General features: G+C 40.3%; 2 protein-coding genes across 10 annotated transcripts in view; one reads left to right on the top strand and one right to left on the bottom strand.

Moving 5' to 3' along the window:
- DOCK7 (dedicator of cytokinesis 7) overlaps positions 1–4,489 on the top strand; it is a 199,652-nt gene extending 195,163 nt beyond the window's left edge. For both annotated transcript variants that reach the window (XR_009763566.1, XM_061633258.1), the window contains exon 52: positions 3,921–4,489. The gene's annotated coding sequence lies outside the window, so the exon portion shown is untranslated. The remainder of the gene's footprint in view (positions 1–3,920) is intronic.
- Positions 99–20,036, bottom strand: USP1 (ubiquitin specific peptidase 1). Of its 8 annotated transcripts, XM_061633282.1 has the most exons (10): positions 20,022–20,036; positions 18,790–18,832; positions 15,676–15,906; positions 14,480–14,603; positions 12,689–12,784; positions 9,878–10,038; positions 8,628–9,310; positions 7,285–7,455; positions 5,200–5,401; positions 99–1,146 (listed from the first exon to the last, which is right to left on the bottom strand). In XM_061633282.1, exons 3-10 carry the CDS (start codon positions 15,843–15,845, stop codon positions 426–428), a joined length of 2,328 nt encoding a protein of 775 aa, XP_061489266.1. In that variant the 5' UTR covers positions 15,846–15,906; positions 18,790–18,832; positions 20,022–20,036; the 3' UTR covers positions 99–425. The 8 variants fall into 8 exon arrangements, with proteins under 8 accessions (XP_061489266.1, XP_061489267.1, XP_061489262.1 ...); XM_061633283.1 differs by lacking the exons at positions 18,790–18,832; positions 20,022–20,036 and adding an exon at positions 19,308–19,327; XM_061633278.1 differs by lacking the exons at positions 18,790–18,832; positions 20,022–20,036 and adding an exon at positions 16,531–17,307.
- Between the last annotated feature and the right edge of the window lie 1,990 nt (positions 20,037–22,026).

The following is a 22,026-nucleotide window of genomic DNA, read 5'->3' as shown; positions in this document are numbered from 1 at the left end:
ACTTTGAATGTATACAAACTTGACATGTGTGGCAATGAAGAAAAGAGTAATTTTTCCTTTACAGAAAGCAATTTGATTTATTTTACTATCAAAATTTGATTTTACTATCAATTACAAATTTACTCTAGAATGTGAATACAAATAACTTTGTTTTTTAAAAAGCTAATATACAAGTAGTGTGATAAAATTAGAACCACTTTTAAATGCTACTGTGCTCTTAGGGGATTTTATTTAACAGACTATATATACAGGTTTGTATTGCTAGAATGATCTCTATAAAATATATAAAGTGAATTTTCCACTTTTTAAAAAATATATTGTCCCATTTTTACAGAATTTAAGAGACTGGTGAATTAAATTTTGTAGGTTGACAGGTGCTCTTCAGTGCTGATCTGATGTAAAATTATTTACATAGTTAAACAACCTCATTCTACAATTTTCTTATAAAACAGCAGGTATGGAGTAGATGTAGATGACGAAATAGGGGACAGAAGGTTGAGAAAGTCTTTTTCCTCCGTAACTTTCACTTCAGAATCATCAAAATGTAGCCACTTTCCTTCATACTTTTTCAAGCTTTCCATTATATGCATCACTTTGTTTTCTAGTCCATTAGTAGTACCAATTTGCTGACAGTGTTCAAACTCCACAATTTCTTTAGCATGGCTACGCTCCACATTTCTCGTTTCAGTGACCATATTAGCTATCCTCTCAGAATGGGTTGCTTTGTTGCTTGGCAAATCACAATCAGGCTTGCTTTTTTGCCCTCCAAGGAGCCCCACAGCGTCTATATTCTTTTTATTCAATCCTTTATTAGGTTGAGCATTTCCACTGACTCTAAAGGAGACCTCACCATCATCATAGTCCTCAGTGACAGCTCTTGCTTCTTGTTCATTCAGTGGCTCTGGATGAATTTTACAAAATGGATCACTTATGAAATTGTCCTTATCTAATTCTAAGCTATCTAAATTTGTAATTTTAACAGAGGCTGTATAGTGCCCACTGCTGATTGTAATACCACTGTGCATCACTACGGCAAATAGTCCATATATTTCATTGGCTGGGTTTATGCTCCAATCATCCAAGGATAGTTTCAGAGGTGTCTGTAAAGGAGTATTTATCTTGGAGAGCCCACCGTAACAATCAAACCTTTTGGAGAAAAGTGATATATGTAGTCAGATTACATTGTCACTTTGCACAGCTCTTTTTTAAAATAAGACAAAAGTTGTTTAAAAACTTTAAAATTCAGTGGATTTAATTTCCTGTTGCTCTAGTATACCAGTCATTCTTGGGGGGCGGAGTTTTATATTTACATTATCACCCAGTAGTAAGATTAAAATTGCAAACGTTGGGCTCTGTTGCTTAGTTTCAAATTTCCAAAATATTAAGATAGTAGACCTAATTTCTTGCTAATTCAGTGACAAAACAAGAGTCTCTCAATTATTATAAAAGACAATCTAATTTCTTGTCACATAATTAATGATCAGAAAATGGAGTTTGAATTTCAAAAGACTACTGAGTGGGTATGCAACCTGCACAGGTGTTTTTGTTCAGGTAAAAAGCACTACAGCAAGACACAAGCCAGTTTTTCTTTGTTTTGCAGCCATGCAAATTTGGAAATTAATGTTTCCTGGCATTCAAATTCATATTTAGGACAATAGTGAAAAAATCTGCTTGTTTTTGAGCAATGTTCCAAATAGATAATTAATGGCGTATCTGAAACTATTCACACTTAAACATCCAGTAAAGCAATATAACAAAAGAAACTCTCGTTTTTTTACTCTGACCATCGTAGTTGTTGCTTGAGCTCTAAGATGGCACAGAACATTCATAAATGTTTTACTGCTAAGAGGTTCCAGTGACAAGTGCAGCTCTCACAAATGACATGAAGTCAATTTGCTTTTAAAGAGCTTGCTGGGCCATAAGACATGAAGGCAGTATGCCTTAGGGAAGAAGTTGACTAGCTTCCAAAGCTACCTTTGACAACAGAATGGCATGGTATCAAACAATGAGTGTTCTTGCACTCGGGTCCTGCTTGCGGGCTTCCCCCAGGCACCTGGTTGGCCACTGTGAGAACAGGATGCTGGACTAGATGGGCCACTGGCCTAATCCAGCAGGCTCTTCTTATGTTCTTATGTTCTTAAATAGGGGGAGGTGTAAAGTGGATTCCTTGCTGATTTGAAGTTTTCAACCAAATCAGCTAAATAATTGGCTGCAGGGCTTTAGCAACAGGGTAAATTTCTACCAGTAATAAGTTCCAGTTATCTTTGCAATGATGCCCCTATTTCAAACCAATTGCTACAAGCACTTGCACTACAGATATTAGCAAGCATCCAAATTCCATATCTCACTGTTTTCCTATTTTATTTTTAAAATGCAAGAAGAGTTTTTGCACACAGTGAATTCAAAATGAAGACAAAACTGAACTTTGAGGCCCAAGGTACCTAGTAAGTTTGAAATGGGAATACCTAATGTCAATATTATTGCTTGAACTGGGTGTTTAAATGCAAGGAAAGCCACAAAATAGTGGCAAATAATAAATGGGAGGGTTGGTAAATTATTTCGTGCATTATAAAAGTCACCTGGATATAATTCAGTGGAAATTAAGAGGATTGCTATAATGTCTCACTGAAAAATATCATTCAATACACAGTGTGTTGCTGAAAAATCTTTTTGCTTCAAGTCATATTTCACTCATAATATAATAAACTGACCTCTTCATTCAATGAATGAATGATATACATATGTCATGTAATACTTAATTTAAAAGTATTATGACTTTCAGTGAGATATAAGTAAACAATGGGAAGAACGGGACTAGTTCTATTTGAATTTTCTAACACACATTTAAGAATCTTAATGGATTGACACTCATTTTAGAGTTTGCAGGTGATAAAAAAGTAATAAAACAATTTGTTCTCACTCACCCATCAGCCTTGTCTGGCTAGTGGAGTACTTGCTAGTTTGGCTGCTCCACAGTGAGGCGCGCTGTACACAACAACAAAGTGACCAAACAAACGGCAACATTCCTCCCAACCTTAGAACTAGAGCAGTGGGCATTGCCATACAAGTGCCATGACAATTCCTGCCCACCCCTGTTGCTCCAAGGTTGGAAGGAAGACTTGCACATAGTGAGGGAAAACATTACAAGCCTGAATGAGCAGGAAGATAGTATGGCAATAGTAGCAACAAGTGTTGAGGGGGGGCGGGGTCTTGCATTGCTGATGGGCTTATGAGAAAGCCAGGGGAGTGAACACCCTACAGGAACTCATTCATTGATGCTAGGTGCCTAGATGTTACATTTTATTTTACATTATCATTGCTGCAAGATTGGACACCAAACGGTGGAAACTAAAAATCCAAGTAATAAAGAAATGGTTGATACAACTTGAGGATAATGATAACATGCTTGAAAGAAAATGGAAATGATTTTATGTACTGGAATGTGAGTCATTAATAGCTTTTTAAAAAACTAAGTTATTAAGCACTGATTAAGTTTATACTATTCTGATAATTAAATATAGAGCATCTGTTTTGAAAGAAGGAACAATTTTACACATGATTAAATCAGTCCCCTTGGGCCTTAGTAATGTAAAAAAATAATCACTATTTCTCAGCTGTCAGTTCAGATGTGAAGTTGTGAGTTCTCTTTCAGCAATGCATAAAATATCTTACCATTGCCTAATCTACTCCTCTAGACAGCTGTCCACTTTGTCTGCATTTAGGTCTGCTTAAGCATTGTATTGTATGCTGTATTTTAAAACTGTTGCAACATGCCCTGGGACCTTTGGGGGAATAGATACAGAAGCAGCAGTGGAGGAGATTTTAGCGTGGTCTGGCTCCCACATGTGCCGAGATCGTTAGGATGATTTATAGGGAAGAATGCTAGTCTTTTTCTTTTTTGCTTTATAATAATACATTAGGCTTTTAACCTCTGACCAAAAGAGGTGGAAGAGAGGATTCAGAAAACACCATGTTGCTCGCAGCCTGGCCTGACCTGGGGAACTACCTTCCTTTACCCCCGCCTTCCTCAGTTCTTTCAAGCTACAACTAGTGCAAAATGCGGCGGCCAGATTGCTGACAAGGACCAAGCGGTCCGAGCATATAACACCTGTTCTGGCCAGCTTGCACTGGTTGCCAATATGTTTCCAGGCTAGATTCAAAGTGTTGGTATTAACCTATAAAGCCTTATACGGTGCGGGACCATGATACCTTGCAGAACGCCTCTTCCGATATGAACCGGCCTGTGCACTACGTTCTGCTACGAAGGCCCTCCTCCGGGTTCCAACTCACAGGGAGGCCCGGAGGGTGATGACAAGATCTAGGGCCTTCTCAGTGGTGGCCCCCGAACTATGGAACAGTCTCCCCGAGGAAGTACGCCTGGCGCCGACTCTGCTCTCCTTCCGGCGCCAGGTCAAAACCTTCCTATTCTCTGAAGCATTTTAAGTTACACTGATTTACTTTTAAAAATGTTTATGGTATTGGATTGATGATTGTATTTTAGTATTATTTTGTTATTCATTGTATTTTTATGCTATTTTATGTTCACCGCCCAGAGAGCTATTGCTAGTCGGGCGGTATATAAATTTAATTAATAATAATAATAATAATAATAATAATAATAGTTACAAGAAAACATTTGGCTGTGTCATGATGAAATGAAAGATGTGACTTTTTCTTAATAAGAGGATTTTGCTTAAGGGAAAAAGTACACTGAGATATATCGGCATGGAGATATTTTAGAATGGGCTGGAAACTTGAACACCACACGTGGTCTGACATTTATTCAAACAGAATAATCACTACAGATTTCTCCATTAAGCCATATCTAATATGATTCTTTCATTCACCAAACATTTGAAATGATAATAAAAATAAAGGTAGTAGATAGAACCAGTAATTTTAAATGCATACCATTTCTGGAAGTCTATGTACATACAGTTGTGTGCACTCTCCATGCGTTCAGAAACACCAATCACACAAGATTGCCAATCGTGTAAGGAGCCTATGTGTGTACAACTATACTTGCATAATTTTCAGATGCTGTGTGGATGTCAGGAGCACAATCTTAACTGAACTATAGCTCATGTTCCTCTTTCCAAAAATTAAATTAAAGTGGGTTCCATTTTATTAGCCTATATTTGAATAAAGTTTTAGTTCCATTAATGAGGGTTTTCCATGTGGTTTGTTCAATATACTTACTCTAATCCTCTAGATGCAAAGCACTTCAAGTGGATGGTTATAACTTCAGGTATTTTATCAAATAGAAGACTGCGTTCAGCTTCTGTGTAGTGACGACAGTTTTCACAGTAATATTTATCTTCTCCCACAATCCTCTCCACAGAAGCAAACTGTGAAATTGCCCATTTCAGAGTCTTCACTTCTGTTTTGGGCTCTGGTGAAACTACAGAAGAGTTGTTATATTTAGTTTCTTCAATATTATAAACATTTAAATACATCTCCTCTGGTACTAAGGCAAGCTGCCGATCACAGTGGTAAGAGTATGAGACATTGGGTAAATATTTTAAAAGTAGCAACAGGCTGAAGAATTACACAATGGATATGCCAGGTTTCCAAAACATATGGTCTCCTGTGATCTCATGACTCCCAAAAGCCAAGTCGCCATCCCCATACTAAGCCAGCACTACTTCGGTACAGCCAAACACAAGACAGGTTCTTCAAGGTGGGGAAGCAGCAGTGATGCATTTAGCACCATCCTGTTAGTTTGCAGAGCAGTTCTTCAGGTCCTAGAACTATGCACCCTTCCATATGCTAAGACCTGTAGTGCAAGAAGTATGTCCTTGCCTTACATAGGATACCATGCTTTATTTTCATTTCAACAAAGTTACAGAAAATATGATCAATTTTTTTTAAGCAAACAGAATTGGGCTATGTTATAGAATAACAAGAGAGCCAGTGTGGTGTAGTGGTTAAGGTATTGGACTATGACCTGGGAGACCAGGGTTCAAATCCCCACACAGCCATGAAGCTCACTAGGTGACCTTGGGCCAGTCACTGCCTCTCAGCCTCAGAGGAAGACAATGGTAATCCCCCTCTGAACACCGTTTACCATGAAAATCCTATTCATAAGGTCGCTATAAATCAGAATCGACTTGAAGGCAATCCATTTTTTTCATAGAATAACAATATTCAAAGACTAAACCAGCATACTGGAGCATGTGCATATCACCCTCCCACAACACACACTTATTTCTGTTGTCAAAAGGTTTGAACAGTGTGATGCAACTACAAAAAAAGGCAGTGTGATTTTTGAGCTGCATTAAAGCAATCTTGGTTTCCAAGTAACAATTCCACCTTATTCTGCACTTGTCAGTTCTCATCTGAAGTACTGTTTCCAGTTCTGGGGACAGTACTTTAAGAAGGATATGGAATTAATTCAGTGGACAACGATGATTATCAAAGGGTATGAAAAACAAGCCCTATGAGGAAAAGCTAAAGGAACTGGGCTTGTTTCACCTGAAGAAAAGACTGAGGGGGCATATTTATTAAGAAAACTTCTATGGCATTTGCACCTTATGAGGCAAGTTATAACTTTTTAAAAAATGACATTAAAAAATTGAAAACAGCATTAAAAAAAATCCAGCGGATAAAGCATTCTAAAAAGAATGTTGAAAAGGCACTTTTCAAATACCTGAAGGGCTGTCATACAAAAGAAAGCAAAGCCGTGTTTTCCACTGCTGCACGGTAACCTAATGACCTTCAATTACAGGAGTTACGTTTCAGTTGAGCATTTTAACAAATCAATGGTAAGAATGGAACCAATTACAGGGAAGGGCTCTCCCTCGCAGGAGCTGGGCAGCGATCTCTGTTGGGATACGCTCTACCTCTGAATTTCCTGCAACAAGCACAGGACAGACTAGATGGTCTACAACAGGGATTGGGAACCTCTAGCTTGTGGATCAAATTAGGATCCTAATTTGAGCTGCAAGGCAGTTATCACCAAACCATGCCCACTTGCCCTGCCCCCGACATATACGACATCAGGTGGAAAGCAGGTAAAGGCGTGGCCTTTGATCTGAAGTGCACTTCCAAGTGGTTTCAATAGAAACGTGAAAACATGACATGCTGATGGACTGTCAGAATGCAACAACAAAAAGGAATGATAAATCTATATACAGAAATGTACACTCCGTAATTTAACTACAGCTGGCAAGGAAGGTATATTGATGCTCTTACCAAGTATCTTCTAGCACACAGTACCAAGAAGAGCGAAAAAGAATATGAATGATATGCATACTTAAAATTATGTCCTGTGGTTATACTTACTTTCAGAATTCTCTTCCATTTTTGAGAGTTCATCTTTTTGCACTGGCACACTGATATCTTGGAAGTCTTCTCTTCTCTCAGTGAAACACTCACACTCTAAACAACGTGTTCGCAACACCAACTGACCCTGGAAAAGTCTCTCTACTAAATCAAAGACAGCAAACTCTGTACCTAAAAAATAAGTACGTACTAGATTAGGTTACACTCTTTCTCCTGAACATATATTGTGAGAGCTCTCTGAATGTTGTCTTACTATAGCTCCTCATGCTGCATCTGACACTGTTCCTCAAAGTCCCTTGTCTGTAACTGGGTGTGGGGTTTGAGGACCTGAAGAAGGAAGAGGGAAGGCTCCAGAGTGTAGTTGAAAGACCCTATGCTCAGGCCAAAAGCTCCAGCTGTGGCTCTTTGGATCGCTTTAGACCACACATTATATGAGCAATGTAGTTCATATCGGGCACTTCATTTGTTAGGTATTATGTTTGGGATGTATTCTTTGATGCTGAACACAGTACTCTAAAGTCATTACAGCCCTATATTTCAGATGCAACCTACAGCACGTTTACTCAAAAAAGGACTACGAGGAGGTGTATCATTTAGGAAATTACTTTGTACAGGGTGAGATAAAGGATCCTCATGCATAAAGAATCAACAACTGTGCCAGGCGCCTTCTCACATCTGAAAAAGAACATTACCTGTCTAACTCCACAAGAAATCCGAGCCATTATTTTCAGTTTTCTTCTTCATAAAAAAAGAAAGAAATTAAATCCAGCTTTCTAATAAGTTAAATCCAGAAGTACTGGAAACAATAGTAATACCTTCACTATATTTGCCAACTCAAATCTAGTTAATCCAGCCCTGAAATACACTTTTGTTTGCTTTGGACAAGGAGCAACCATCCCAGCTTGCCCTACAAGAGAACTACACTGAAGGGGCTAAACATGCATCTCCATCACTTCCTTCCCAGCCTTGTGCCCTGCCATACATAGCTAATGCCAGGAGAAAGGGCCAGGGCTTGATGCTTGTAGTGAGCATATCGCAGAACTAACACACAAAGCTCAGCCATGAGACATGGTTGGCTTAGTTTTCTTCCTCCTGGGGTTACAGCCAATCCTAAATTGGCTCCTCAGAAGTAAGTCCCACTGAATTCAATGAGGCTTACTCCAGGTATGTATAAGATTGCAACCTTAATGAAGCATAAAGCATGTGTTCAGCCCTCATAGCTTGACTCTATGGTAAAAACAAGACCCAAACCAAAGATCTACTACAACAACAAAGAAGCAGAGGAGTGCAGCCAAATCAGCAATCTGGTTTTCCCACTCCAGTAAAGTAAATATTTGGCTAACCTCTCTTGTATTGTTTTTCAATTCCTTTTTCAACAGTGCTCTCAATAGATGAATTGCAATATTCTTTCCTTGCTTGGTTACCATTTTCACACTTGAGGAAACTGTCTGTAAATTCACTGTTGTCCATTTCTTTAATTGGCTCTTTGATTCCCAGGTTTGCTGTCAGCTTTCCCAAACTACAGAATTTAGAGAGAATGCTAGGTTGCTTGTTTGAAGATTTTAACCAATTTAATCTAAGTCTGGATTTTTTGTGAGTTGGCTTTGTATTTTCATTTTCAACACATTTAATGGCTGTTTTGGACTGATTTTCTAGTTTTTCCTCCAGTGCTTTTCTCTTTGACCGGGTCCGTCTCTGATTTTCTTCTATTCCATTTTTCTCTTTAGACACTTTGGATTTTTTCTTTTCATTGCCATCCTCCATATCACTTTTTCTTTTTGCTTTTCCTTTATCTTCACAGCCCTCACTAACTTGGCCATTGAGCAAACTAACATCCTCAACAATACCAGTGCAGTCAATATCCTGATTAGATTTTTTCTCTAGTTCAGCTGTGGGCTCCTCCAGTGATTTGGGTTTCAGTTCTTCCTTCAAGAGCTGACATGTTTCTTGGATATGTCCCAGTATACACTGTAATACTTCTTGGGCATCATGTTGCAAGTATCCCTCGTACATAGGGTTCAGCTCCCTTTAAAAAAAAAATCACAATCCAATACACAAAACAGGCAAGACATGTCAACAGCAGTCAAAAATAGTTTTGTTACTTATGGCACAGTTTAGACAAGGATTCATGAGCATAACCAAACTTGGTGGGGACCCTTTTTAACGAACACACATAAAGTACAATTCAAGTTGATAAAATGTAGACAAGGTAGTTCAACCGGGGGGGGGGGGGAGACCCAAAATTAAAATGAGAAGATGTACAGCTTCATGAGTTGCCAAATTTTGCAGGCTATGATGTATTTAGAAACACAAAACTATAATTTTATGACAGATATCTGTAGACTGAAATTTAAGATTATGCCTATCAGTCACTTAAATTGATACTGTCAGAGAAAGCTCTAATCTGCATTGTTGCTGGGCTACCTCACAGTATCAAGTGACCAGAAATAAATGCAGCTACTGAAGAAGTTGCTGGAAAACATTTGTAAATGGGGATAATCTAACACCTTTAATAGAGGGCTGTCTTTCTATATCAAATTACAAGGTTCATTATCATTTGGCTCAAAAATGGGTAGAAATACAGCATTTGTACCTAAGTGTGTTCAGTAGTCTTCTAGGTTGAGTAGCAAGTTCATCTATGTATTTTTCTGAATTTAAGAGAAAACTGGCCTGAAGCTGTTCAACTGAAACAATCAAGGAGTGTAAACTACAGACCAATTCATAGCTTGCAAGACAATCTTCTTTAATGGCCCCCTGTAAAGACAGAGAAGTGTTTAATTTTTTTAAAAAAATTCTTGCCTCCTTTTCAGCTAGCTGCATGTTTTTATCATCCTATTTAAAACATTCATGTATGATTTCTTTCTGCGCATCACCTCAAGCCATTTTGATAGAATTATTCAAAACTTCAAACATATAAATGTTATTAACATCATATAACTTCAAACATATAAATGTTATTGTCATGAACTTGTAAATTTGTTAACCTGGTTTTCTTGTAACATGGCTCAGATACAGGGAATTGTGGGAGTTACATCTTGGAAGGAGACAGGCCTCTGTGAGAGGAAAATATTAAGTTTCGTTTCCAGCTGCAAGCAGTTGGGAGGCCTGAACAGAAACACCTGTTTATCTCTGCTAATCTGCTGGGAGCCTGGTACTCAAGGCCATGCGGGCCTGAGAAGGTTGAGATCAGAGATGGGAGGGGGGCCTGCAAGGCGCGAAAAGGTGAAGAAGCTTCGGGAATAGGATTGCATCAGAAAGCCCCGATTGGTTAATTCATCCTGAACCGTTTTGTGTCTTTTTCCTTATGTATAGGGGCTGAGACCCATAGCCTTTGTTCCCTGGATGTTCCTTTGAATGTTTCTCCCTGGACATTCTACTGGATGTTCCCTTGGGATGTTCTTGGGATACCTATATGGGGTTCCACTGCTTCTTACCAACCTGATGCTATTCTCTCTGAGGAGAGATGAGATTTACCAATAACTACCTCTTTAGTAAGTAGAATAGGCTGCTAGTTAGTTTATTATTTTCTGTTGTGCGTTGAACTCTCTTATGTTATACCTAAACCCTTGGTTGGGTGTGGTTTTGAGGAATTGTTTTGCTGCTATGTCTATATTAAATCTGCACTTTTTAATACAGCTAGTTCTTATTAACCTGGTGTATTCATTGAGTGAGGTAAGGTTGGTTCTGAATCCAGCACCTTGACCACTGACCACAAACTACCAAGAGTAAAAGCAGGGAATGTACTTTGGTTTTACCAGAGGTTTCTGGACAAGGGCTGTTTGTTTGGCTCTTGTCTCTTTGAACCTTGGTTTACCTATTTCTGGGCTCTGAGTTCCCCTAGTTCAGAGTTCAACCAGTAAAGGGGTGGTGGCAGCCTATCTTCTACCTTGCAGGGTTGATGTTGGTTTGCACAGCCTTGGCAAGGGGAATTTGGTGATTGGGTTCCAGATCAATTGCCCAAGGTGAGGGAATTGGGTCTGAAGCATGCACCCCGTGCCTCTTGGGGGCGTGAGGGCATGACAGTTATTACCATCATTCTCATTGCGAGCAAGGTATAGAAGATATGGAATTAGTGTTTAATGAATTCCAGACTGCAAGAGATTAAGATTTTATTCTCTAAAAGTGACTACACAACAGCCCTAACAAACACCCTAAAGCAGATCTATCGGGCAAGAACTGTAGCTCATTGGTAGAGCATCTTGCACACAGAAGGTCTGAGGTTCAATCACCAGCATTTCCAGATAAGGCCAGGAGAGAATCCTGCCTGAAATCCTGGAGAGCTGTTTGCCAATTAGTGTGGACAATACTGAGCTAGCTGGACCAATGGTCTGGCTCAGTAGAAGGTAGCCTCCTTGTGCTTCAGTCCTAGTTCTGTTTTCCATGCCATACCATGCAGGGCTGTGGAGTCAGAGTCGTGGAGTTGGGAGCAATTTTGGGTGGAGTCGGAGTCGGAAGAAATGTACCGACTCCGACTTCTTCATAAATGGCAAATGTATATCAACTAGTAATAACAAATTTACTGTGGTAAAATGGTAGCACAAGGCATTTCATCCCCACCACGTGAATCCAGAGCTTGGAAAAGTTACTTTTTTAAACTACAACTCCCATCAGCCCCAGGGATTGGGCTCGTGGGAGTTGTAGTTCAAAAAAGTAACTTTTCCAAGCTCTGGATTCACGTGGTGGGGATGAAATGCCTTGTGCTACCATTTTACTACAGTAAATTTGTTATTACTAGTTGATATACATTTGCCATTTATGAAGAAGTCGGAGTTGGACAGTAGAAAAATAGAAGAGTCGGAGTCAAAGGTCTGGCGTACCGACTCCACAGCCCTGATACCATGTAAGGCATTATCCATCTATTCAGGATCACATTTCACCAGTTTTAACATGGGTGGGGAACCTCTAGCCTACAGGCCTAATAAGGCCCAAATTTGGCATGTAAGGCCATTTTTCCTAACCCACACCACTTACCTCACACCTGCTGTCATATATGACACCAGGTGTGGGGCAAGTATGAATGTGGCTACAAATGAACAATCAGGAACCTAAAGTGAGCTCCCAGATATTCCCAATAACTTACACTACTTAAAACAGACTTCCCCCCTTTTTAGCAAGTGATTTCAATGCAAACTGCTTTGTACTAACAAGGTAATCCCCTTGGAAGGCACACTCCCACCATCAATCAGCTGGTCCAGTTCTAGATATCTGCTTTAACATAAGGTTAAAAGCAAAGTCTAAATTACCAGTCTAAACACAGTCTAAATTACCCTGCTTACAGAAGCAACGTACTTCATCATATCCTTCCTCCCTAAGGAAGAAGCCAAAGTTGATTAGTTTATGTTGAACTCACAATATAGTGGCCTTTGTTAGTTACACTATACCTAATAATGGACATTAGTCTCACCTTATCAATTTCATCCTTTAAACTTTCCTTCTTGTTTGAAATTATATTAAATAGCTGTTTCACTCCAGTTTTAAAGCCAGGGCAAAAATAAAGTACCTAAAATAAGAACAAGACAAACAGTAAAATAGAGGAGCACACTGTATGTGAACCACATCTTTGGCTATACATTTGTGTGATGTGGTGGAACAAGTACTTAACTTAGCTCAGGGAGGCCCGTGTTCAAATCCCTGCTGAGCCATGAAGCTCACTGGATGACCTTGGATTGGTCACCACGTGACCTGGTTCACACAGATCACATCCTAGTTTATGGATGAATACAGTTCTTTTGCATACAAGCCAAGATATTAAGCAGATACTAAACCATATCTTAACAGCCTGGCTTGCTTGTAAACCGTTAACCATAGTTTCCATATTCATATATAATGGGAAGCTATCATTAAGAACAGAATCTTGACTGTATAGCCACTTGTTCAGTGAGTCTAGCAAAGCAGCAGGGAAGGGACTGAATGTAGGAACATGCCACTCATTCATAACCTGGCTTATTAAGCGATGGTTTGATTGTGCAAATTCACCTGTTCTTGCAGTGTGGCCAAGAGAATAGGGATGGGATACAAATTTAATTTTAGAAGATGAAATCAGGACGCTGTAATTGTACATAAACAGAAGTGAAGAAGTAAGTCTAAATATGTTGGGAGGAGGAGGCAAAGAGCTTAAAGCTATATTCTTTTTGCAGCAGATGCCACTACCTCCTTACAGGTCTTTTGCCCGAGCTAGAAACTGAAGAACCAAGCTATATCTATTCAGAGGCTGGATTTGGCTCAGAGACCTTGTATAAACTGACCAAAAGAGGTAGCTTTATTACAAAATGATATAAGTGTTTCTGGCACAAATCAGTGCATCAATACTTTACAGAAAAAATTAAGATTTATAAGTAAAATCTTATAGTAGAAATATTTCCCTTTAAATTTTCTACCCATGTATACATTTCTACAAAAGGCCCAGGAACTTTTAAGAATATAAAGAATGGAGATGTATCTTATTTTCAGTCATTTTGCTTCAGTTTTAGAACTCCATTCTCTGACAAGGCCTAGTAATCAATAGGCAAGTGTTTTGATACAGCAGATATCTGGACAGAGGGGGGCATTATGGGTTAAGCTGCTGTAGGTTTTACTGGTATTGTGGTTTTACTGTAGTTTTCGTGTTCCGTTTTCCTGGTTTTCATTTTGAGTTTTGAACTTTAAAACACTTCCACTGAAGATCTTGTTAAGCCAAATTGCTTAACTTTGGCTGGAACTATGCTCATCGCAGATAGATATAGCTTTTCAAATTTATTTTCGTATTGTGCAAACCCTTACTAAGAAAAATGTGTCTCTGAATCTGGTAAGTACCTTCAGTATCTGTGCACAATGTATATTTGTCCCACAACACTTTATATCAGGATATAAATATAGGACAATGAGAAGAAAAAGCAAATTAGCCAAGTTATGAGCATATGTTGAAGCTAAGTTTTGGTTCTGATCAGTGCCTGGATGGGCGACTGCTTGGGAACCACATATATGCTGCCTTGGGTTCCATGACGGAAGAAAGGTGGGACATAATTGAAAGAAAATAAACATTGTGTGTGCTTCAAGTCTCCATTAAGGGGAAAAGTACAAATACTGCTCTCTACAGCCTTTCTTCCACAACTTCTTCTATCCAGCACATGTAAATACTTACAACATAAGCTTTTAACACCATTCATTCACACAAAACATTTTAGTCACTATACTTTCTAATGTGTTATGAGTTTACCTGAAGTATACTGTTAAGATAACACGTGTTGCCGAGATTGTTCAAGCCCACGAAAGGTAGCATGCTGTCTTTTTTGTCACAGCAGATAGGTGAAAGTGGCTGTGCTGCAGGAACTACCTGGTCACTATCATACACAAAATATAATTTTTATTCCAATATACACATGTATGTCTTCTAAATTTAGAAATTATAACCTTTACTAAAATGCTAAGAACTGTTTCTCAATCAGTGTTGTATGTAATACACTGTTTATGTATTACATAAAAACTGAATTCCAAAAATGAATTAATAGCACTTATAGCACATAAACCTCATTTTGTATTTTGACACTTTAATCCATTATTTATTTAAAAAAGATTTCCTCATATAGAAACAACCTGTGAGGTATCAGAAACTTGCATATAAGAATAAAAGTGTACAGTGCAATCCTACATGTATTTATGTGGAAGTAAATCACACTTAGTTTAGTAGTTCTTCATTTCTAGTAATTGTTCTTAGGACTGTATTCCTAGAATCCTTTTCACCAAATTTAATGTTTTAAGGAAAATATTGACTTTTTGTTCTGAAAATAGTATGTCATCCAAAACTGGATATGTAGGGTATAGTCTATCCAACTCTTAAGTCATTCACTGCTAACTACATAAAAAACAATTTGCCACCGAAATAAAATATCAGTAACCAATATGAATTTAGTAATAATGTAGGAGCCTCTCCAAAGAACACCATTTACAGCCTTCTACTAGGAGAAACGGAAGCAAATATACTCAAGGGAGGGGTATACTTTTTAAAAAATGGTAAGCTAATGTACTGTAATAATTAAAACACAGCAAGATTTTGCACAACTGATATACTACATGCTTAGTGCAATACAGAGCTGTATGTTGTTATGTGCCTTCAAGTCGATTACGACTTATGGCGACCCTATGAATCAGCGACCTCCAATAGCATCTGTCATGGACCACCCTGTTAAGATCTTATCAGTTCAGGTCTGTGGCTTCCTTTATTGAATCGATCCATGTATGGTCTTGTATGGTCTTCCTCTTTTTCTACTCCCTTCTGTTTTTCCCAGCATTGCACTATAACCAACACAAATATAGAACTGATGACCCACCTTCCCCCCCCCCCAAAAAAGAAGAAAGCCTGTAAAAGTTCATGGTATATTGTGATGAGCAATTGAAAAACAAACTCTTACACACATTTCAGAACACTCATATTCTGAAGCCTGTTGCTCATTTTCTGCCGAGTCTGCAAAATCCAGAGCTCTTTTTGTTTCCCTTTTCTGAAAAAACTTCAATGACAGTCTGCTTTTTTTCGTTGAGGTGCCTCTTGAAAGCCCGTTAGTGTCACTGGCCAACACGCCTGGCATTTTCCCCCCTCACCAGAACGTTGAGGAACGAATGAGACAAAATTGCAATCTGCAGTCATGCCTGTTAAAGCATATAAAAGACCACGTTTACGTTTTGTAAGTGGCAGCAGAAATTGTGACGACACTGCTTCAAGAGTAACCCCTAAGTGAACCGGTAAAACAATCATACTTTATCAGCGCACAATGTAACTCTGATTGCTTTGATCCTTTAAAAAGCTCTCTTTGCCCTGGAAATTTGTTCCCTTTATTAAGGACATGCGGTTTCCCTTTCCGGATGTTGAATGAAAAGGACAGAAGTGACCCAGCGCAGGAATCGCAAGTTGATGGTCGTGGCGCAAATCCTATCTACCGTACTTAGAAGGAAGCCTCAAGTTATCCACGTACTTGAATAAACATGTTCAGGATCTTGGATTTAATTTCCAGGCACACAACTCCGCGGTATCACCCCCCTCCCCCAAACACTACTTTCTGGTTGCAGCAGCCTCAAAACCCGATCCCTAAATGTTCTCGCCGTCACTAAACAAGCGTGGCGCCTCCTGCGACGAGCAGGAAAACCGAAAGCAAAGAAACCCCTTCAAAAGAGACAGGGACTCATAACTTCCCCTTCCCCCCTAAAAAAAAAGCCGCGGAGAGGGAGTGGAGGACTTTCCTCAGTTCATTCAAGCTACCAACGTTGGAAACGTACCCCAGATTGTAGGGCGGGAAAAGGAGGCAGGCAGGGAGAACGGGCTATGACTCGAGGTTCCAGACTCTCAGAGGCGGCGAGATTAGATTCCCCCTCCCATGGTTATTGCCTCAGAAACCCACCAGAGGAACAAGGAGGGAAGTGAGAGGAAATGGGGAGGGGGCAGACAGCTTTCCGCCCGTCAGATGGAAACACGCACAATCGCTCGCACCCTCCGCTGCCGATTCTCAGGCTCACTAATGGTGGCGCGGCCGCATCTCCTCACCCGCTACATCTTCTCGTTCTGCCAGGTCCCGGCTGGTAAGGCGTGGGAGGGAGGGAAGGCCGGCAGGGGGGCGAAAGGAAGACGCTATCCCGGAATATGCCCCCTCCCCAATTGCTGTAGACTGAGAGTTTATTGGGTTACTCCAATCTCAGCCACCCCCCCCCAAAAGGGAAAGTTGGCGCGTTTTGCACACAGCCAGGACCCGTTTTCCAAACGCGTTTCTCGCGCCGGGCTTCTTACAGCGACTGGCACGAACGCCGGTTTACTACTAGTCACCGGCGCCACCCGCGCAGGTCAGGTAAGGCGGTAAAAATTATGGCACGTTGTTCCCCACGCTTGTTTGGTGGTCGCCCCCGCTTCTGCTCCACGCTAAACAACTACGGCCTCTCCCTCCGTTCTCTCAGATTCAGGCAGATGGCCGGCACAGCTCAGAAGGGTCCTTGCGCAAATGCGCGCGCATACAAGGGTAGACGCCTGGACAAAAAGCTTAAAGCCCGCTACATAGGAGACGGATTGAAGAAGAGAAAATATGAATTACTACCGTTTTAACCCCGCCTCACTTCGAAGTTTGGCCAATCGCTATCTGCTTTGACTAACCAATTACTTTACCCGTAAGGGCCGAAAGAAAGCAGAGCGATATTTAAATAGTGGCAATATAACGGTTGCTGGGAGGCAGACTTGAAAGAACGTAGAAAAAGGCGCGAAAGAGGAGCCATAGACCTTAAAAAGAATGTACTCGCACGCATTAGCCAGCTTCCGTTTTGACGTGGAATGCTTGTTTTGCGCTTCAGTAAGGCTAAAGGCAGGAAGTATCTGCATGCAGGTCAATTGGGAGAGCCAGTGTAGTGTAGTGGTTAGACTGAGTCGGACTGGACCTGGGAGTCCAGCGTTCAAATCCCAGCTTGGTCACGAAGTTCATTGTATGACCTTGGGCCAGTAACTGACTACCTAACCTACCTCGCAAGGTTGTTGTGAGCATAAAATGTGGAAGTTTATATACCACCTTGAGCTCCTTAGAGGAAAGGTGGGATATAAATGAAATAAATAAACACAAGAGCATCTGCAGTGCAATTGAGCATGAGGTGGGTGGACAATTTAATTAACTTGCTGTACTTGTGGGGGTGGGGATGCTGGAAAGCCAAACAAGTCATTAACAGAAAATAACCAGTGGTAGAAGGAATAGAGGGCAATAACAGCAGGAATGGGGAATCTGTTGCCTTACAGCCAGCAGCAGCTGGTAGCTCTATCTCAGTGGAGCAGTGGAATGTGCTCCTGGTTTTAGTCTGAAACAGCCACCCATTGTCACTGCCTACAGATGATGGACTCCCAACTCCAATCAGCACCAGCCAGTACAGCCAAAGGTCAGGGATGGCAACCTCTAGATCAGCCTTTTTCAACCAGTGTGCCTCCAGATGTTGTTGGACCACAACTCCCATCAGCCTCAGCCAGCATTGCCAATGGTCAGAAAAGATGGGAGTTGTGGTCCAACAACATCTGGAGGCACACTGGTTGAAAAAGGCTGCTCTAGATGGCCACAGTTTTCCTATCCCTGCCCTAAGGCTAAAACTACACTTTTAAAAATAATTTTAAAAAACAAACCACTTTTCTTTCAGTGGAAGGGAAGGCTGTGAAGTTAATAATAATACTGGAGGAAGGGGGTAATTAACTTTTCCCCTGTGGGCAATTTTGGTGATAAAGATAGCACCCTCTCCTAAAACCACTTCATGGACAGGGAGGAAATAAGGGGACTGAGAAAGCTACAGTGATGGTTTTGAGCACAAATTTGCCCACAGGAAATTAGACACCCCCTTCACTACTGCTTCCGTTAAGATCAACTGTGCAGTCCCTGTCCTTGCTGCGTTCATACCACCATGGAGAGACTTGATAACTCTGGATTACACAGCAGGATTCTCGTAAATTTCTCTTTGTCTCAACAATTAATCTGCAATATTAATAAGACTACAATGTATGACTGTAGTAAATCATTCACTCACAGTTCCCCACACAGAGACACCTGCGATAGACACACAGAGACACCTGCAATAAAAACAGTGTCCTATATTTGCAGTTTCATTGGCAGGACATTTTATAGATGGTTAATATCTAAAAACGGTAGAAACAAAAGGGAACAGGCACCAAACTGAAGACAGGAAGGAGAGACAGGCTCTGGTGCTGGGTAAAATTTATTGTAAGCTCGACGCGTTTCGGAAATTATCCTTCTTCAGGAGCTAAAAACATTAAAACAAACTCAAATCAATATCATGGAGACAACACCATGGTCTTAAACATTAACAAAATACTTTTAAAGACCACACTCCATATAACTCACTTTACACACATTTTAAAATACCATTATGTTGTATCCCTGAACATTAACATTGAACTAACATCTTATAAAACTATACTGTGTGGCTCAAATTAGACAGAATCTTGTACTGGCCATGACAAAACAGCTTCAACATAAAACTCTCTCACCCTCCCCAGAAAAATGAAGACATAGACCTGTACTGACCTGTGGAGATCTGTTTCCTTTACTCTGTCCAGGCAATGCACATTCTTTATGGCAACATTTTAAAATATTTGTAAAGTGAGTTATATGGAGTGTGGTCTTTTAAAGTATTTTGTTAATGTTTAAGACCATGGTGTTGTCTCCATGATATTGATTTGTTTGTTTTAATGTTTTTAGCTCCTGAAGAAGGATAATTTCTGAAATGCGTCGAGCTTACAATAAATTTTACCCAGCACCAGAGCCTGTCCTTCCTGTCTCTAATATCTAAAAACAACAGTTTCACATGCAATAAAGACCTTAATCAGAAAGAGCATTGATCCCCCCTGTCTCTTCTACTTAGTTTTCATAAGGGGAGGGGGATAGCCCAATAAATAGGTAAACATTAAAATCCTAGATTTGTCCCTTTGTCCCTTATGTACATTTGTCACTTCTACCCCAGGGGGCAATAGAATCCTAAAGTCTTACCTAGTGGGATTGTCAGTGTGACATGTAACCAGTACAGGAAGCATTAAAAAAGGAGGGGCTAAATTAGGCAGTGATTCTTATGTTCCAAATTCGAGAAGAATGAGAGGGGCACAAAGTTCATGAGAAAAACAGTACCAAGAAATACAGTGAGAATAGTTCTGGGGGAAGAATATAGACCAGGTATTTCCAGCATGGCACTTGCAGGCAACATTACCCCCTATGGCACCCAGGAAAGGTCTCAGTAAATATCACCTCAAAAATCCACAGTGCTCTTGCTGAAGTGGTTATGACACATTTACCTGGGTCACACATATCTGAAACAGAAAAAAAAGAAATACTAGTGAAATTATGATGGACAGAATGTTTAATTATGGATGCACCTAATTGTCTCTGAAACACTATCTGTTTTATGTTTTAGATATGGCAGCCATTATGCCACATCCCCACGACAGTCATTTTGTGTTATGTCATCACACACACACACATCAGCCATTAGTGGCTGATGCCTACAGCACTTTCTAAAAATTCAAAATGCCCATTGACCCATAAGGGTTGGCAACCCCAACAGACACTAGAATAGGAGGTGAAGAATTTTCTAAAGCAAATTCAGTTTACTCACCTAGTGTACTACCATATGCTTCCACTGACCTTGTTTACGAGAGAGGGTCCCTGTTATATATATATATATATATATCATTAGCAAAAGTTACATGTGTCTCCAAGAGTCTGCATGTATGTGCACTGCACATATGACCCTTAAACATGCTTGCAGGAGGGGGATCTTTTACATGGGTCAACCATTTACTTCCCTGGGCAAGTATCTAAAGCGGGGTGAGGAACCTCCAGCCTCTGCATCAATCATGGCCCTTCAGGGGTCCCTTGCACCAAACCATGTTAACCCACCAGCTAATCCTGCCTTGGTTGCTCAATCCTATTCTCAGTAGGGAACAAGATCGCACAGCAACAGCAGCAGGATTTAATTTCTGCTCAGCAGCTGAGTAGGGATTAAAGCCCTGCGCAAAATTGCCTTCTGAAGCAGTACATGCACACAATTTACTACAAAGATGCTTTTGCAAAGGCTTTAAGACACCTCTTGCGCTCCCTTTGCTCAAATTGGAGATCAAGGGCTGCCTTAAAGCCTTTATGAAAGCCTTCCCATTCCCTGATACTGGAGGGGGAGGGGGAGATTTGGGAAAGCCTGAGCAAATCACCTCCCCTTCGCCTTTAACTCTGCAGTGTCAGGCAGTTAAAGCGGGAAGGGGGGAAGACTCGCAAAGCCTTTTCCAAGTCCCCCTTCCCCCTTCAAATCCTCAGGAATGAAGCCAAATTGGGGCTAGGATTTGGGAGACAAAGGTACTTTGCTATGAAGCTCACTTATCATTTACCCTAGGAGCCCATCAGCAGGAAAGGGGAGGCATGTTGTTAGCTACTGAGAAGTGTCTTCTCAGTAACTGGCTCACCTCCTTTCACTCTGATTAACTCTATTCAGCAAGAAAGGCCAAGGAAGCATGTTGTTAGCCAAGTGAGAAGACTCTTTGCAGTGGCTAACATGCACCCCTTTCATGCTGATCAGTCTGTACATAGGGACCTGCTTGGATCCTGCTCTCAAAAAAGTAAGAGGTCTATGACACACACACACGTGACCCTGGACGACTAGAACCCTGTCTATGATATAACAAAGCTTCTAACATAACTATGTTTATCAAGCAAAAGCATAAAATGCTCACCCTTGTCACAATTAAGGAGTAAACTATACAAACACTAGTCTTACTGTTTATAGATATGCAGAAATTAGAACAGTGCATGAGTATCCTTATTTTCGTCTGTGAGTCATCAGAGGATATTTGTAAAAACCCACTCCCAAACATTGTTAATTCAACAAAAGAGCTTGGCACCCGTAAATCCTTTAGTGGTTAACGGTGGAAAGATCAACAAAATAGGCTGGTCAATATTTATAGGTTCAGTTGGGGATCGATATGGACATTGGAAAGAAAAGTCTTTTCAAAAGATAAAGGAGAAAATAGTACCGGACAGTTATCAGATAATTTTCTTTTAAAATGTTGACTTGAGGCTTGTATTTTGCCAAGTCAGAGAAGGGAAGGGAAATTTGATAACTGCAGGACTGCAGCACTGATTGAGAATGCCTGTGTTGTAACAAGTGGATTTGGTGCAGATACGATGTTATTCTAGGACAGCCTAGGGTGCCCTCCAGATGTTTTGGACTACAATTCCCATCAGCCTCAGCTGTCTGGAGGGC

Source organism: Rhineura floridana, chromosome 6 (genome assembly GCF_030035675.1).
Source record: "Rhineura floridana isolate rRhiFlo1 chromosome 6, rRhiFlo1.hap2, whole genome shotgun sequence".
Taxonomy (NCBI): Eukaryota; Metazoa; Chordata; class Lepidosauria; order Squamata; family Rhineuridae; genus Rhineura; species Rhineura floridana.
Note: the sequence above shows the minus strand (reverse complement) of the source record. Positions and strands in the feature narration are given on the sequence as shown.

What these genes read in the sequence shown, in the direction of transcription:
- USP1 (XM_061633282.1), bottom strand. Translation starts at nt 15,845, where the DNA reads ATGCCAGGCGTGTTGGCCAGTGACACTAACGGGCTTTCAAGAGGCACC. An exon ending in GAATATGAGTGTTCTGAAAT is followed by an intron (nt 14,604 to 15,675) that starts GTGTGTAAGAGT and finishes TGTGTATGATAG; the next exon opens with TGACCAGGTAGTTCCTGCAG. An exon ending in TTTGCATCTAGAGGATTAGA is followed by an intron (nt 1,147 to 5,199) that starts GTAAGTATATTG and finishes TTTCTCCAAAAG; the next exon opens with GTTTGATTGTTACGGTGGGC.